Source organism: Chanodichthys erythropterus, chromosome 16 (assembly GCF_024489055.1).
Source record: "Chanodichthys erythropterus isolate Z2021 chromosome 16, ASM2448905v1, whole genome shotgun sequence".
NCBI lineage: Eukaryota > Metazoa > Chordata > Actinopteri > Cypriniformes > Xenocyprididae > Chanodichthys > Chanodichthys erythropterus.
The window spans coordinates 12,285,035-12,302,050 of NC_090236.1; the positions used below are offsets into that span (position 1 = coordinate 12,285,035).

The 17,016-nt window shown below is 37.2% G+C and overlaps 1 protein-coding gene across 11 annotated transcripts in view; it reads right to left on the reverse strand.

Annotated features, from left to right (window-relative positions):
• ranbp3b (RAN binding protein 3b) overlaps positions 1–3,706 on the reverse strand; it is a 30,412-nt gene extending 26,706 nt beyond the window's left edge. For all 11 annotated transcript variants that reach the window (XM_067362871.1, XM_067362880.1, XM_067362878.1 and 8 more), the window contains exon 1: positions 3,662–3,706. In XM_067362871.1, the coding sequence (XP_067218972.1) occupies positions 3,662–3,683 (22 nt within the window). In that variant the 5' untranslated portion in view covers positions 3,684–3,706. The remainder of the gene's footprint in view (positions 1–3,661) is intronic.
• Positions 3,707–17,016: the final 13,310 nt, after the last annotated feature.

The following is a 17,016-nucleotide window of genomic DNA, read 5'->3' on the forward strand; positions in this document are numbered from 1 at the left end:
TGAAAGAAAACCAAAACTGTCTGTTATGGAGCAGAAAACCAACATTTAGATATGAAAAAGGTGTTTATTATTAATTAGTTTGAACTGTCATAGCACTCTGTGATGAATGCAAGTCACAAGATGCTAATAGGATCGTTATACATTTGGGATGAGTGATTAAAGGGTTAGTTCACCCAAAAATGGAAATTCTGTCATTTATTACACACCCTCATGCCGTTCCACACCTGTAAAACCTTCGTTAATCTTCGGAAAACAAATTAAGATATTTTTGTTGAAATCCGATGGCTCAGTGAGGCATGCATAGGGAGCAATGACATTTCCTCTCTCAAGATCCATTAATGTACTAAAAACATATTTAAATCAGTTCATGTGAGTACAGTGGTTCAATATTAATATTATAAAGCGACAAGAATATTTTTGGAGCGCCAAAAAAAACAAAATAACGACTTATATAGTGATGGCCGATTTGAAAACACTGCTTCATGAAGCTTTGGTGAATCATGATTCGGATCGCGTGTCAAACCGCCAAACTGCTGAAATCACGTGACTTTGGCGCTCTGAACCGCTGATTTGATACACTGATTCATAACGCTCTGAAGCTTCATGAAGCAGTGTTTTGAAATCGGCCATCACTATATAAGTCGTTATTTTGTTTTTGTGGCGCACCAAAAATATTTTTGTGGCTTTATTATATTAATATTGAACCACTGTACTGACATGAACTGATTTAAATATGTTTTTAGTACATTAATGGATCTTGAAAGAGGAAATGTCATTGCTGGCTATGGAGGCCTCACGGAGCCATCAGATTTCAACAAAAATATCCATTTGTGTTCCGAAGATTAACGAAGGTCTTACGGGTGTGGAACGGCATGAGGGTGAGTATATATTACACAATTTTCATTTTTGTGTGAACTAACCCTTCAAATGAACTAATACAAAAGTAAACCTTTAAATCAATCTATGTCATTTAGTCTTGCACGATATACCGGTACTAGAAAGGTATCGCGATAGCCTGCTTTTAAAAACGGTCCGGTTCTTCATTTTATTAGTACCGGTACTTTGAGTGCCAGCTGTATTTCCTAATGTGCGACAGCAGGGGGCAGTGTGCGTGCAGCGCGCTGCTTCTAAGGCACACTGAGTGCATGTTTATTCCTCTCAACTGCGCAACGACTTTTATGGTGACGGAACGAGAGGCATGGTTGTAAATACAGGTGCTCTTGCAGACCGTCCACAAATTGTTGAGAAAGCAGATGCACGAAGCGAAATATGGCATTATTTTGCTTACATTGCCGACAGCCAGGGCAAGCCCACGGACACCACAAAGCCCGTCTGCAAAAGATGTTACAAAATAATGCAAGCGAAGGGAGTCAAAAGCATCTTGCCATCAAACATCCCGATTTGTACAAAGAATTTAAAGAGCGATAGGTTAGTGAATGTGATACCAGCATTGTTTATGCTCTCAAACATTAAATGAGTATTATTTATTTATTTAACTCGTGCAAGCAGATCTCCGCAAAGACGTGTATTATTGAGTCTTAGTTTAATAAGTGATATCTGTTTGCAAAAATAAAATTAATTTAAAACTATATAAATATGTGAAGGGTATATAGTTATTTTAAACCAATTTATGCTTTAATAGCATTGCTCTAATTATTTACAGTAATCTAATTTTTTACAATAATCTTACTGTCAAAAACACCTAAATGTATAAAAAAGCAAAAAAGCGTAACAGCAAATAATTTACAATTTTATTGAGCATATATATATATATATATATATATTAAATCTAACTCTAACTTCACAGCAATGAAGCTCAAATCCAGAATTATCAGCCTGAACGCTGGTGAAGAAAGAAGTTCTGTCATATGTTATTTATTTACTTTTCCTGCTGTTTTAGGTTTTTGCCATAGTATCGTTTAAGTATCGGTATCGTGATATTTAAGTTAGGTATCGTATCGAAGTCAAAATTTTGGTATCGTGACAACACTAATGTCATTTAAGAAAAACATTGACAAAATCTTAAAAGTAAATATGTTAAAGTTGCCCAATTTGCTGAAAAACCTTATCAATGAACAACTAGTTTTTTTTAACCGCAACCTGTAGTATGTTCTTGCCATTACAGGCCTCTGAGTGATCTGATCAGCTGGGGTTGGTAACAAGTCACTTTGAGCCAAAGTCCCTAAACAGTGTCTTCAAAGATGTTATCGTATTTCTTATCTCATCTCAAACCAACCAATAAAACCCGAGACACTTCTGGCTCAATTAAAGGGCTTTAAAATGATCGTCATGCTGCGTAAATAAACAGAGACACATGATCTGACTGACACAGTCTGATATTTTTAGCTACAGCTCTTTGACAGCAGCAAAACTGGAGAGTAATAAAACAATTTGTAAGGAAGGGCACAAGGCCTGTCGAAGATTATTTGCAAACCACTGAAGCCTGCAATAGATCCACACACACACACGTGCATCTGTAAACAGCTGCTTTTCCCAAAACAAATCACATAGTCATCTGGGTGGCTCATTCAGCATTGTAAACCAATAATTAGGTCAAGGGGTGAGGCATCCACGAATGGGTGATCTCACCACTCAAGGCTGCTGTACTGGAGGACATCAGAATCCTAGAGGGGGCTAAATCATGTGCGCATGGGGTTGCATTTCACCCCGGGGCAGGAGAAGGGTGGGCGGGCCTGCATTAGCACAGGCAGCGGACCCCGGTAACGCCGCTAGCCGCATGAGCGGCACCAACAGGCGGCTTGCCCGGGAACGAAGCACCGCCACCTTCTCCGAACTCTGCTTTCCGACTATTAATCGATGCATTAATTAAGAATAACGTCAAAATTATCATGCATTCATATCAGATTGAAACAAACCACGAGTTGAGCAACTCACCACCCCACCCACCAGACATTTGCTTTCTTTTCTGATTTTTCACTTAAGCTTTGGACTGTCTCAAAGAAGGATTAATCATCACTTAACAATCGGAGACAGATGTATAAGCGACGATTAGAATAAAATAACACGTTGCAAGCAAAATGCATCCTAATAGTGTCAGTTTAAAAAGATGCCATTATAATGCACAATACAGTTTAGTTAGATGGACATTATTCAATATATTTTTAGTACTAAATGGCATGCATGCATATATATATATATATATATATATATATATATATATATATATATATATATATAAAATCACTTGCACATTAAAAAAAGAGCGTCATTTATTAAACCTTTATACTTGTGCATTACATGAATCAATGTTTTCATTATATTAGAGCGTGCACGCGTATGTGTTGCACGCGAGAGCATCGGGGTGAAGCGCGTGCGTTTCCACCCGCCTAAAAATCAAAAAGAGAAACACAGCGAGAGGCCGGGGGTTCGTCTGTTAGCTGCACAACACACTAACACACACACACACATACATACATACACACAGTCTGTCAGTGCGCTGTTTAGCCCGCGAAGCTAACACACTCATCGGCTAACGTGAGCTAAACATCCACACACACTCCAACTCAGAGCCGCTAATGCGCACAGATCGCGCCACAAACACGCGAGGAGCTTTAACCAACACTATTATGGTGTGTACGGCTCATGGTGGCGGTTTATTTGCTTTGTTTTGCTCATTTTGCGGATTCACACGGTTGCCTACCTTCGTTCGCCAAGTCCGCCATTTTACTTCTCCGTGCACACCCACAATGCACCGCGGCAATAGTGCGCCTTATTTCTCAGAGCAGCTGCACTTATTTGAATATAAGTCATTTTATAGCGAATTTTACCATATTGTATCATAATTAGTATGTAAAATTTTTAACTAATATTACAAAGTAAATCATGCTCTATAATGTTATTCTATAATATTATTAGTTAATAATAGCTGTAAAATATTATTTTACTATATGTAAATGATTGTCTTGTTGCCTGTACTAACAGTAATACTATTAAAAACGATTATCTTATGTCACATATTACAGTAACTATTGTTATGACATCTAGGCTTAGATATGAATCACTAGGCCTATATTATTTTAATATATGAAAATTATTTCCCTTTATGTATTCAGGAAGCTTCGGAGCGTTATGAATCAGCGTATCGAATCATGATTCGAATCACGCGTAAAACCGCCAAACAGCTGAAATCACGTGACTTTGGCGCTCCGAACCGCTGATTCGATACGCTGATTCATAACGCTCCGAAGCTTCCTGAAGCAGTGATAAACATGATTTAAGTCCAGGTGTCTCTACAGTGGACATGTATAAAATCGATGTCCTGTTTCGTAACAGAAAGTCATATTTTGATTTGAAACCCCATAACTTTTTCCTGAGATGTTGATTTATGACAAACAATTTGAAAATGAATCCTATTTAAATGATAATTACAAAATATTGTCATATATCCATAAGAGTGCTAATTTTGTCATATTTAAAGACCAAGGAGTTGTTATTGTCGAAACATTTTGGCAAAGCCCTGAATGTGCTCTTTACAGGACATCAGGACTTAAAACTGTGACATTTATGTTATCAGAGAAAATCACTAAAATATAATGTTCAGGAGGATATTAAACGATTATCTAATGTTAACATACTGCCTAATTATGAATTATATTGGTAATATTATATTTGTCACTATTATTTATGTTTATTTTAGTTTTGTAAATTATCTAGATTCTATATTTCACTCCTTAATATTAAGTAATAAAAAGGAATATTGTTAATCGGATATTAAAATTAGTATTTGTGTATATATATATATATATATATATATATGCGTGTACCTGTGTTTAAAATTATTATTTTATATTATTAACATATAATTTATACATTTAATTTCTGTTTTTCCCAATGTATTTCTGTATTATGTTTATTCTGTGTTTTGTAGTAATCATATATGACCACTAGATGGCCAGGTTTGTCTGTAGTTTGGGGTGAGATGGACTCGGATGGTTGGCCTGAACTTCACCTTGTATTTAGACTTAAATTAAGTATCATTTTAAATTATTTTAAATCTTTGTTGTCTTTTCATATATATGCAATAAGTTGTAATGTTTCAGGTTCAGTCCTGAGTCCCAGTAAGAGTAACTTGATTAGTGTTAGTAGTCAAGAAAGACCAGCTATCCGAGACCAAGACAAGACCGGCACTCCTCAAATCTGAAAGATCCACATTTACTGCTTGAGAAATGTCTTATATTTCATCAATACATACAATTAGAATAAAAAGACACTGTAGAGCTGTTGCCAATCAAATGAAATCACTAACAAAATTCATCTTTGTTGCAGAGGTGGAGCAGAAGATGCATCTGAATTGGTACAATTACAACTGCATAAATAATGTTGAGATTAATGTTTCAGAAATAAAATGTTCTTTATTGAACTCAATATCATGTTTGCAGTTGTGCTCATATTTTCTTGCTCTTGTGATTTTGCTCAATTATATCAAATTACTATAATGTAAAAAAAAAAAAAATCTCAAACTTTTTTTCAATCATATCTTGAATTTTGTGGGCATTTGTATAATTTTTTGACACACAATTCCTCAATTCTACCCTAGAAACACTAACAAAAGAAACCAAGTTTTAACAAATAAATAAGACAAAACACCGGCAATAGTGATATATATCCTCACAGTTGTGGTCTTGACCAGTCTTGAAATATTATCTTAGTCTGAGACCGAGACAAGACCTTCAAAAAAATGGTCTCAATACTTTGATCGATAATTGATCGTGTTTCTCCCATATATGCTGCAAATCAAGACTGACAAATGACCAAGAAACTTTGCATAAAAGTCTATCAAATACCTTTTATTAAGCTCCAAGAAAGTATTTCTGGGAAGAGAATATTGTGTGTTATAGGTTTACAATGGTGTACACAGCCCTCGGGCAAAACCCAAGTAACCACATGCAACCAGGCAGCAGACCTCCCAACAGATGAAGATAAATGTGAGCGATTATTTAGTGAAAAAAGATCCATGAAGTCATAATCTCTTGATTGATTCCTCTATAAAAAGGAAAACAGATAAATTGAAGGGCATCATATATGATTTGCATTGTATTCCGACTATTTAGTAGACAAAACGTAAAAACAGGGATTTATTATGTGTATTTGACCATTAGCACCCATTCTGTGTGTGTGTAACCTAGTTACATGAGTCAGTGGCACCGTTAGATGAACTGTCAATGAATTATATCCACATGTCTCACAGGCTCATTCAGGCTTAAAGTGAAACATGAGTTGGCTGATTCAAGCATTCAGCTGCGTTTCTCACAGTCAGATGGATCTTGTTAACAAATTTTGAATACTCTAAGAACCTTTAACATAAGAACTGTTGCCTGAAAGGTTCTTTGGGTGAACAAAAATGGTTCTTCATCACATGACATCACTGGAAAAATAAACTGGAATATTTGTGCTGTGCAGAATCCTCATTTTGTTCCATATCTGGCCAAGTCCCTTATTAAGATCATAAACAATATGATCTCAGATGATTCAAGATTAGATTTTGGCGTACTAGTTCATGAGCTCAACATAATGAACAATGTGCTGGCTTATGTAAAAGCATGTTTAATGGCTAATAAACACCTTGTCAATTGTGTAATACAACAGATATAGAGTAACACTTACATCATGGACAGATAGCTTGTGTGAGATGATACAGGGGATCTCCAGAACCTCACAAAAAAATTTATTTGCTTTATATAAACTTGTAAAAAGTTTGGAAGCATTGCAATTTTTTAATGTTTCTGAAAGAAGTCTGCTCACCAAGGCTGCATTTATTTAATCAAATATACAGTAAACACAGTCATTGTGAAATATTATTACATTTTAAAAGAACTGTTTTGAAATAATATTATTACAATTTAAATTAACTTTTTCTAGTTATCTAGTAATATATTGTAAAATGTAATTTATTCCTGTGATCAAAGCTGAATTTTAAGCATCATTACTCCAGTCTTCAGTGTCACATGATCCTTCAGAAATCATTCTGATATGATGAATTGCTGCTCAAGAAACATTTCTGATTATTATCAATGTTAAAAACATCTGTGGTAATATAAAAAAAAGAGAGTGAAACTAATACTTTTATTCATCAAGAATACATTAAATTGATCAAAAGTGACAGTGAAGACATTTATAATGTTACAAAAGATTTCTATGTAGTAAATGCTTTAATAAATAGAATAAATAAATGTATTAAATGCAAATAAATGCTATTTTAAACTTTCTATTTAACAAAGAATCCTGTAAAAAGTATCACCATTTTCACAAAGATATGAAGCAGCACAACATTGATAATAATAAATGTTTCTTGAGCAGCAAATCAGCATATCAGAATGATTTCTGAAGGATCATGTGACACTGAAGACTGGAGTAATGATGCTGAAAATTCAGCTTTGATCACAGGAATAAATGTTAAAGGGGGGGTGTAATGCTATTTCGTGCATTCTGACTTATTTACACTGTTAAAGAGTTGCATTCTCATGCTAAACATGGCCAAAGTTTCAAAACACGAGTTGGACGTATGACGGAGTATTTCTGTGCCAAATACACTACTTCCGGTTTCGGTACAGGATTCAGAGAGTTTTTTTCGAGTGTGTCCTGTATGATGTCAAAAGAGAGCAGAACTCCTTATATAGGCACTTCTCCCCGATACGCGTGCACACACACATCACCAAGAGCAAGAGCAAGAGCCGCCCATCAACGCGATTCATTCGGGATAGGGAAGCCGAGAGATTTTTCAACAATGGCTGTGTCCCAATTCAGGGGCTCCACCCTTTGAAGGCTGCATACATCATCGAGGCAGTCTCATCTAAGAAAAATAACTGTTAGATTGCAACATAAGAAAGAAATCACAGTATTTTACACCTCACAATGAATATCAGTCAATTTTATTACGGTTACTTTTCTTAACATCCTTGATGACATATGCAGCCTTCAAATGCGACCTCAGGAGGACGCAGCCTCTGAAATGAGACGCAGCTCCTGTAAACAAAGGAGTGTAATTTTGGTTGTGAGGGAAAGATTACCTTTTTCAGCTTCCCAAAGAACCCAGGGTTAAGGGAACGAAGGATGAAGTTTGTGCACCTATGTTTGTTTGTTCCCGGGAATTCGGTGATAAATACTTTGTAAACAAGTACCAGTTCGGCGCTGGATTTGCAGATCACGGGTGGATGTCAGTGTTTTGTTGGCAATCGGTGCGCAAGTGCATACAATGTAAACAACACAAATGTTTTTGTTCCCTTTTTATTTATAATGATGTTGCAGCTAGCATGCGATCTCTACACAGAAGCTGCGCGCACTCGTGACTCTTTAGCTCCGCCCACAGCACTAACTGCAGACACGCCTCCAGGATCTCTGCTTTTTTTTTCCGTAAAGACTCGGTTTAGTGCATTTATCTTTTATAAATATGACAAAACTAAAGACTTTTCGGATATGAAGGATGCATTGTTACTTTCAAAATTAACATGAGATTGGCAGAAACTGTGTGTGATACCCCCCCCCCCCCCAACATATATTCAACCAGGAAAACAGTTCATTTAATTTGTACTAATATTTCACTTTTTACTGTATTTAAATAAATACAGCCTTGATGAGCAGAAGAGACTTCTTTCAAAAGCATTTAAAAATTGTAATGTTGCCAAACTATGGTATGACATGGTATTAAAGGTATTTCTAAGAACACCATGGTAACATACCTTCCTTATTGTCTTTTGCGACTTCATTTCAGGTCAGATATTTAATAGAAGGCTTCATTGTTTTATCTCACAGATTATTTTCCATGTTGTTCCTATCTTTCTGGGTTCATATGGTGAATCTGAGTTTCTTATGTAACAAATCACCACAATTTAAGTGAGACATCAAAAGACATAATGTCACAGGTAGACTGGCACACATCTGTGGTTTTCTGTCAGACATTTGACACTACTGTCAGCTCACGTGCACCTTTAGATTAAATTCCTGCCGCCCCATGCCCATGTTATGTAATATTCCTATGTTGAGTACTGCTTGATGCTGCCAGACATTCAGAGAGATTCATAAAGGATTTGTTTTGAGGGTAAATGTGACATTTAGATTTCAGTCATGAACTTCAAATGTTTATAATTCAATGACTCATTTGACAGTTTGAAATGATTCAATTATTCCAAACTTTTGATCACCAGTGTAAACTTTCCTCATGCTTCTCCTAAAATCCCTTGCATAAAAACAGACTTAAAGGGGTCAGTTGTTGTCATTAGGCAATAAAATGAATTTGGAGAGCAGCTCAGATGATTTTTATCTTTCCATTGGTAGGAGTAACAGTTCAGAGAGCGATGTCAGTTTTGATGTTTCTTTCCTATGGGAAATGTGAATATGTTTTCTTACATCTCTCTGTCTCCAGGAGACGCTGTAGCTAATATAAGTTTATAGTTTATGACAGGCTGAAGATCATGGCTGATTTTGAGCAATGACGATGGAGGTCCTTTGAATCTGTCATCTGCCCCGGGGTTAATCTGATCCACTCATGATTGATGACATTTATATTTTCTCCTAAAACTCACAGAAAATGACCTAAGTGCAGTAAAGTTGGCATAACATGGGAACGATTCTTATTTAATGAAGATGACAATGTACATATTTGTTTTTTCAGGCAGAAAAGAAACAAGTATGGTTGGCAGCAGACCATCATTTTCTGGGGTTTTTTGTAAAAATATCTGTTTGCTATCGTTAGACATCGGTGCCATTAATCCATCAAGATGGTGCTCTGATGATCTCTTACGGGAAAAGAAAGATTCAAGTGCCAACACTGTTTTTTTTCTCCCTTTCACTCCCTCTTTACTGTTGTTATGCCAGCTAAACGTCAGTGTTTGGACAAATTGGAAATTTATTGATAAAGAACTTCAAGAACCCTTTAGCAAACCATAACCTGTAATCAATTTTTTTTGGGTGGGGATGTAGGTAATAATACAAAATAAAAACATTGTCAAAGAATTACATTTAATATTTTTATATATATTTAGCTATAGTTCCAGCAGTGGATTAATTTGTTTACTTAATGGATTAATTAAAGCAATCATTTTCTTATGTATAGCAATTAAGGCTGCATTTATTTGATCAAAAAATACAGTAAAAATTGTGAAATATTATTACAGTTTAAAATAGTAATTTCCTATGTGAATATATTTTGAAATGTAATTTATTCCTGTGATCAAAGCTGAATTTTCAGCATCATTACTCCACTCTCAGTGTCACATGATCCTTCAGAAATCATTCTAATATGATGATATGCTGCTCAAGAAACATTTCTGATTATTATCAGTGTTGAAATTGTTGTGCCAACAGTTGTGCCATTTCATATTTTTGTGGAAACCGTGATACATTTTTGGGGATTCTTTGATGAAAAGAAATTCTTTACTGTCACTTTTGATCCATTTAATGTGTACTTGCTGAATAAAATAATGAACTTTTGAACTGTAATATATATATATACAATTAGTGTGTGTGAATGCTTAGAAATTAGTAGCACCTTTTAGAAACAGGCACAGTCCTGTTTGCCCATCAATCTCACCATGTTTTTGGTCTTGTCATTAAAGGCAAAAAAGTCCATGACTAACCATTAAAAAAAAAAAAAGAAAAGAAAAGAAAAGGAGCCACGCATCCCGTGAGAAACAAACAAAAAACCTGCTTCTGTCGAAAGCAAAAGGATTCGGCACTTGCTATGGATCAGAGGACGCTCTGAAGAGAGTGAGACATCATAAACAGTCACCCACGCTATCACATGGCCCCTTACGGTCCCACATTCCCACATCGGAGCTCTGGCGTCCCAGGACGACTCTGAAATGGAAACAAGGGCCCAAAGGGGCAACACATTAGAACACATGATTTAATGTTCTGGTGACAGAAGAGTTTGAAATATGATGCAAAACGCTGTCAGAACATGATACAACATGAGATAGAGAACAGCTTGTGAAATTAATGCTCCAATTCATCCTTTTGACTCTAATCCTATGGAGTCTCTTATGTTTCTTTGCAGTGAAGTTATTTTTGGTACGATACAGGACAAATTTCAAATTCCTTAAACGTATCTGTACAATCTGAAAATAACAGCACAATTATTGTATTGTTTGTGTATATTTATGATTTGTATACAGGCAGCACTGTATTGCTGTTTATATTAAATGTTGAAAGGTTAGTTTACCCAAAAACTGAAAATTCTGTTGTCATTTACTCACTCACCATCATGTTGTTCAAAACCCGTAAGACTTTCGTTCATGAAATCTGAGAGCTTTTCTGTCTCTCCATAGAGAGCTATGCAACTGGAAATTTGTTCCTTCAAAAAGTTCATAAAGAGATCATAAAACCAACCAATATGAATTGAGAGGTTTAGTCCAAATTTTCTGAAGAGATTCGATCACTTTATATGGTAAACAAATCGAATTTAGCCTTTTAATTGCATATAAACATTGATCAGCGAACATAAACAAGCTCAACCAAACGTGCTGCGTAACACGAGAATGAACCTCGTTGGTTCTTGATGAAGCTCAAACGTGCTGCGTAACACGAGAATGAACCTCGTTGGTTCTTGAGGAAGCTCAAATGTGCTGCGTAACACGAGAATGAACCTCGTTGGTTCTTGAGGAAGCTCAAACGTGCTGCGTAACACGAGAATGAACCTCATTGGTTCTTGAGGAAGCTCAAACGTGCTGCGTAACACGAGAATGAACCTCATTGGTTCTTGCTGAAGCTCAAACGTGCTGCGTAACACGAGAATGAACCTCATTGGTTGTTGTTGAAGCTCAAACGTGCTGCGTAACACGAGAATGAACCTCATTGGTTCTTGCTGAAGCTCAAACGTGCTGCGTAACACGAGAATGAACCTCATTGGTTGTTGTTGAAGCTCAAACGTGCTGCGTAACACGAGAATGAACCTCAATGGTTCTTGAGGAAGCTCAAACGTGCTGCGTAACACGAGAATGAACCTCATTGGTTCTTGTTGAAGCTCAAACGTGCTGCGTAACACGAGACTGAACCTCATTGGTTCTTGCTGAAGCTCAAACGTGCTGCGTAACACGAGAATGAACCTCATTGGTTCTTGCTGAAGCTCAAACGTGCTGCGTAACACGAGAATGAACCTCATTGGTTCTTGCTGAAGCTCAAACGTGCTGCGTAACACGAGAATGAACCTCATTGGTTCTTGCTGAAGCTCAAACGTGCTGCGTAACACGAGAATGAACCTCATTGGTTCTTGCTGAAGCTCAAACGTGCTGCGTAACACGAGAATGAACCTCATTGGTTCTTGAGGAAGCTCAAACGTGCTGCGTAACACAAGAATGAACCTCATTGGTTCTTGCTGAAGCTCAAACGTGCTGCGTAACACGAGAATGAACCTCATTGGTTCTTGAGGAAGCTCAAATGTGCTGCGTAACACGAGAATGAACCTCAATGGTTCTTGAGGAAGCTCAAGCGTGCTGCGTAACACGAGAATGAACCTCACTGGTTCTTGCTGAAGCTCAAACGTGCTGCGTAACACGAGAATGAACCTCGTTGGTTCTTGCTGAAGCTCAAACGTGCTGCGTAACACGAGAATGAACCTCATTGGTTCTTGTTGAAGCTCAAACGTGCTGCGTAACACGAGAAATAACCTCATTGGTTCTTGCTGAAGCTCAAACGTGCTGCGTAACACGAGAATGAACCTCGTTGGTTCTTGCTGAAGCTCAAACGTGCTGCGTAACACGAGAATGAACCTCATTGGTTCTTGTTGAAGCTCAAACGTGCTGCGTAACACGAGAAATAACCTCATTGGTTCTTGAGGAAGCTCAAACGTGCTGCGTAACACGAGAATGAACCTCGTTGGTTCTTACCGAAGCTCAAACGTGCTGCGTAACACGAGAATGAACCTCATTGGTTCTTGAGGAAGCTCAAACGTGCTGCGTAACACGAGAATGAACCTCATTGGTTCTTGAGGAAGCTCAAACGTGCTGCGTAACACGAGAATGAACCTCGTTGGTTCTTGCTGAAGCTCAAACGTGCTGCGTAACACGAGAATGAACCTCATTGGTTCTTGTTGAAGCTCAAACGTGCTGCGTAACACGGGAATTAACCTCATTGGTTCTTGAGGAAGCTCAAACATGCTGCGTAACACGAGAATGAACCTCGTTTGTTCTTGTTGAAGCTCAAACGTGCTGCGTAACACGAGAATGAACCTCATTGGTTCTTGAGGAAGCTCAAACGTGCTGCGTAACACGAGAATGAACCTCATTGGTTCTTGCTGAAGCTCAAATATGCTGCGTAACACGAGAATGAACCTCACTGGTTCTTGCTGAAGCACAAACGTGCTGCGTAACACGAGAATGAACCTCATTGGTTCTTGAGGAAGCTCAAACATGCTGCTTAACACGAGAATGAACCTCATTGGTTCTTGTTGAAGCTCAAACGTGCTGCGTAACACGAGAATGAACCTCATTGGTTCTTGAGGAAGCTCAAACGTGCTGCGTAACACGAGAATGAACCTCATTGGTTCTTGCTGAAGCTCAAATATGCTGCGTAACACGAGAATGAACCTCACTGGTTCTTGCTGAAGCACAAACGTGCTGCGTAACACGAGAATGAACCTCATTGGTTCTTGCTGAAGCTCAAACATGCTGCGTAACACGAGAATGAACCTCATTGGTTCTTGTTGAAGCTCAAACGTGCTGCGTAACACGAGAATGAACCTCATTGGTTCTTGTTGAAGCTCAAACGTGCTGCGTAACACGAGAATGAACCTCATTGGTTCTTGCTGAAGCTCAAACATGCTGCGTAACACGAGAATGAACCTCATTGGTTCTTGCTGAAGCTCAATCGTGCTGCGTAACACGAGAATGAACCTCATTGGCTCTTGCTGAAGCTCAAACGTGCTGCGTAACACGAGAATGAACCTCATTGGTTCTTGCTGAAGCTCAAACGTGCTTCGTAACACAAGAATGAACCTCATTGGTTCTTGAGGAAGCTCAAACGTGCTGCGAAACACGAGAATGAACATCATTGGTTCTTGTTGAAGCTCAAATGTGCTGCGTAACACGAGAATGAACCTCAATGGTTCTTGAGGAAGCTCAAACGTGCTGCGTAACAAGAGAATGAACCGCATTGGTTCTTGAGGAAGCTCAAACGTGCTGCGTAACACGAGAATGAACCGCATTGGTTCTTGTTGAAGCTCAAATGTGCTGCGTAACACGAGAATGAACCTCGTTTGTTCTTGTTGAAGCTCAAATGTGCTGCGTAACAAGAGAATGAACCTCATTGGTTCTTGAGGAAGCTCAAACGTGCTGCGTAACACGAGAATGAACCGCATTGGTTCTTGTTGAAGCTCAAACGTGCTGCGTAACACGAGAATGAACCTCGTTGGTTCTTGCTGAAGCTCAAACGTGCTGCGTAACACGAGAATGAACCTCGTTTGTTCTTGTTGAAGCTCAAATGTGCTGCGTAACAAGAGAATGAACCTCATTGGTTCTTGAGGAAGCTCAAACGTGCTGCATAACATGAGAACGAACCTCACTGGTTCTTGCACATCTTCTGCTGGTTTACCACAACTGATGTGTGAGTTGATGCATGTTTATGTGAATAAAAGCCTAAATTAAATCTGTTCATCATATAAAGTGACCATTTCTCTTCAGAAAATATTGCATTAAACCATTAAATTCATATGGATTAATTTTTACGATCTCCTTATGAACTTTTTGAGGCATCAAATTTCCAGTTGCGTAGGCTGTAGGACAGAAATCTCTCATCTTTCATCCAAAAGATCTTCATTTGAGTTCTGAACGAAAGTCTTACGGTGTGGAACAACATGAGGGTGAGTAATTAATTACTGAATTTTTGGGTGAATGAACCCTTTAAGAACTTTATAACACTTTGGGTTACTGAGTTTTGAAATAATTTGAAGCAATAAATGAGAAACAAATGCAAAATATTAATCTGTTACCAAATTTATTTTAAAATCCCTTTTAAAAAACAACTTCTTAGTAAAGTAAATGAGACTATTATTTCAGCATTTACAATACAGCTTGTGTGAATGCGCAACAAACTTCCGTATTCTGTAAAACAGTTTGCATCACTTCCGGTTGAGGTCTTTTGTATTTGCATCATTGGTGTTTTACTCAAAATGCCTTAAAGGAGCTACCAAATACGGGCATAACCTATGTTCAACGCATATGCAAATTGACATATAAGTTGTTGTCATATTTCCCTAAAAATTAGTCCGACTCTCATATAATATTCTCATTTTTGTTTAATTGCTCATTTAATTTTGATTGCATTGCAAAACAAATAAAGTACGTTTGAGTACCTTATAAAGTTGGAGTGACTCTCAGCTGTAGAATTTACACATGCTGTGAGTTTCGTTCCATGGAACTCCTTTACAAGTTCCCTGTTCATCTTGTGGACTGCGAAGTCAAGGCTTAGAAATACAGAATTAAAAATTACATAACAGCAACTTGACAATCATAAAGTAAAATGCCGCTCATTAAGAGTCCACGCTAAAAGGTTTTTAAGGTAGGAAACATGATCTGTGCTTTTCAGCTGAAGCATATTTGTTTCTTCAGAGGTCGACATCTGATGAACTTCTCCTGTCACTCGCTTTTTGTATAATTGCAAAATGCTAGAAGTCTCATTCAACACAAGTCAAGTTTAAACAGCCCTGCTTTGGCTTACATTTCCTAAAAACGCTGCAAGGCCCAAATTTGCACCATACTTGTGTTACAGATTTTTTCTTTACAAAACACCTGGCAAGAACTGAATAATCATCAGAAAACTAGCATGAATTAGGCTCCTTGTTTCATTATCCAATCCAAATGAAAACATGCTTTAATATGTTAGGTAGAATTGAGAAATAATTTTTTGGTTATGATGCATTCCCTTCCTACTGATGAAGTTTTTGCTGCTCCGTATTTTTGTGGAAAATGTGATACTTTTGTTTTTGCAGGATGCAAAAGAACAGCATTTTTTGGGAAAGTAAAATCATATTACTTTTATTCAGCAAGGATGCATTAAATTGATCAAAAGTGACAGTAAAGACATTTATAATGTTACAAAAAAAAATCTATTTCAAATAAATGTTGTTCTTTTGAACATTCTATTAATCAAAGAATCCTGCAAAAAATTATGAAGCAGCAAAAACTGTTTTCAAGATCAATAAAAATAAGAACCATTATTAATAATTGAGCAACAATAACAATTGATTGATTCTGAAGGATCATGTGACACTGAAGACTGGAATAATGATGCTGAAAATTCAGCTTTGATCACAGGAATAAATCACATTTTACAATATATTCAACTAGAAAAAGTTAATTTAAATTGTAATAATATTATTTCAAATGCAGCTTTGGTGAGCAGAAGAGACTTCTTTCAAAAACATTTAAAAAATCTTAATTATTCCAAACTTTTGACCATCAGTGTAAATCCTGGAACAGTTCCTTGTGGTTTATCTTCATAGGTGGCTAAAGGAAAGTTTCAGTCCCTGTCAGAGATCTACCAACGCTATCTCACGACCAATTCGTACTTATTCTACGAGGTGGCTATTTCGTATAAATTCATACGACCTGACTCGTGCGAATTCGTACGATTTGTCTAAATCCCAGTGACGGTTAGGTTTAGGGGCGGGGTTTGGGGTAGGTCATTCGTATGAATTCATACAAATTTGTCAACTCGTAAAATACATACGATTTAGCAAAAAACGTATGAATTAGTACGAGTGAGGTCGTATGAATTCATACGATTTAGCCACCTCGTAAAATACAATTAAATTGTACAATTAAATTACAATTTTTGCAAAGACTGATGAGCAACAAAGATAATTACGAGAGGGAAAACCACCAATGCTAAACTAATACATATGGTGGTTATCCACAGAATTAAAGGAAACAAATACAAAATCCTGAAAATGATGATTGACAAATCAGTAACTGTGGTTTTCATTTAACCAACAATTCAGTAATAAATTCCCATCATTTCCTTGTGAGGGATGTGGCTTTACCTGGCTCAGGTATCAGGGTTGGGCCC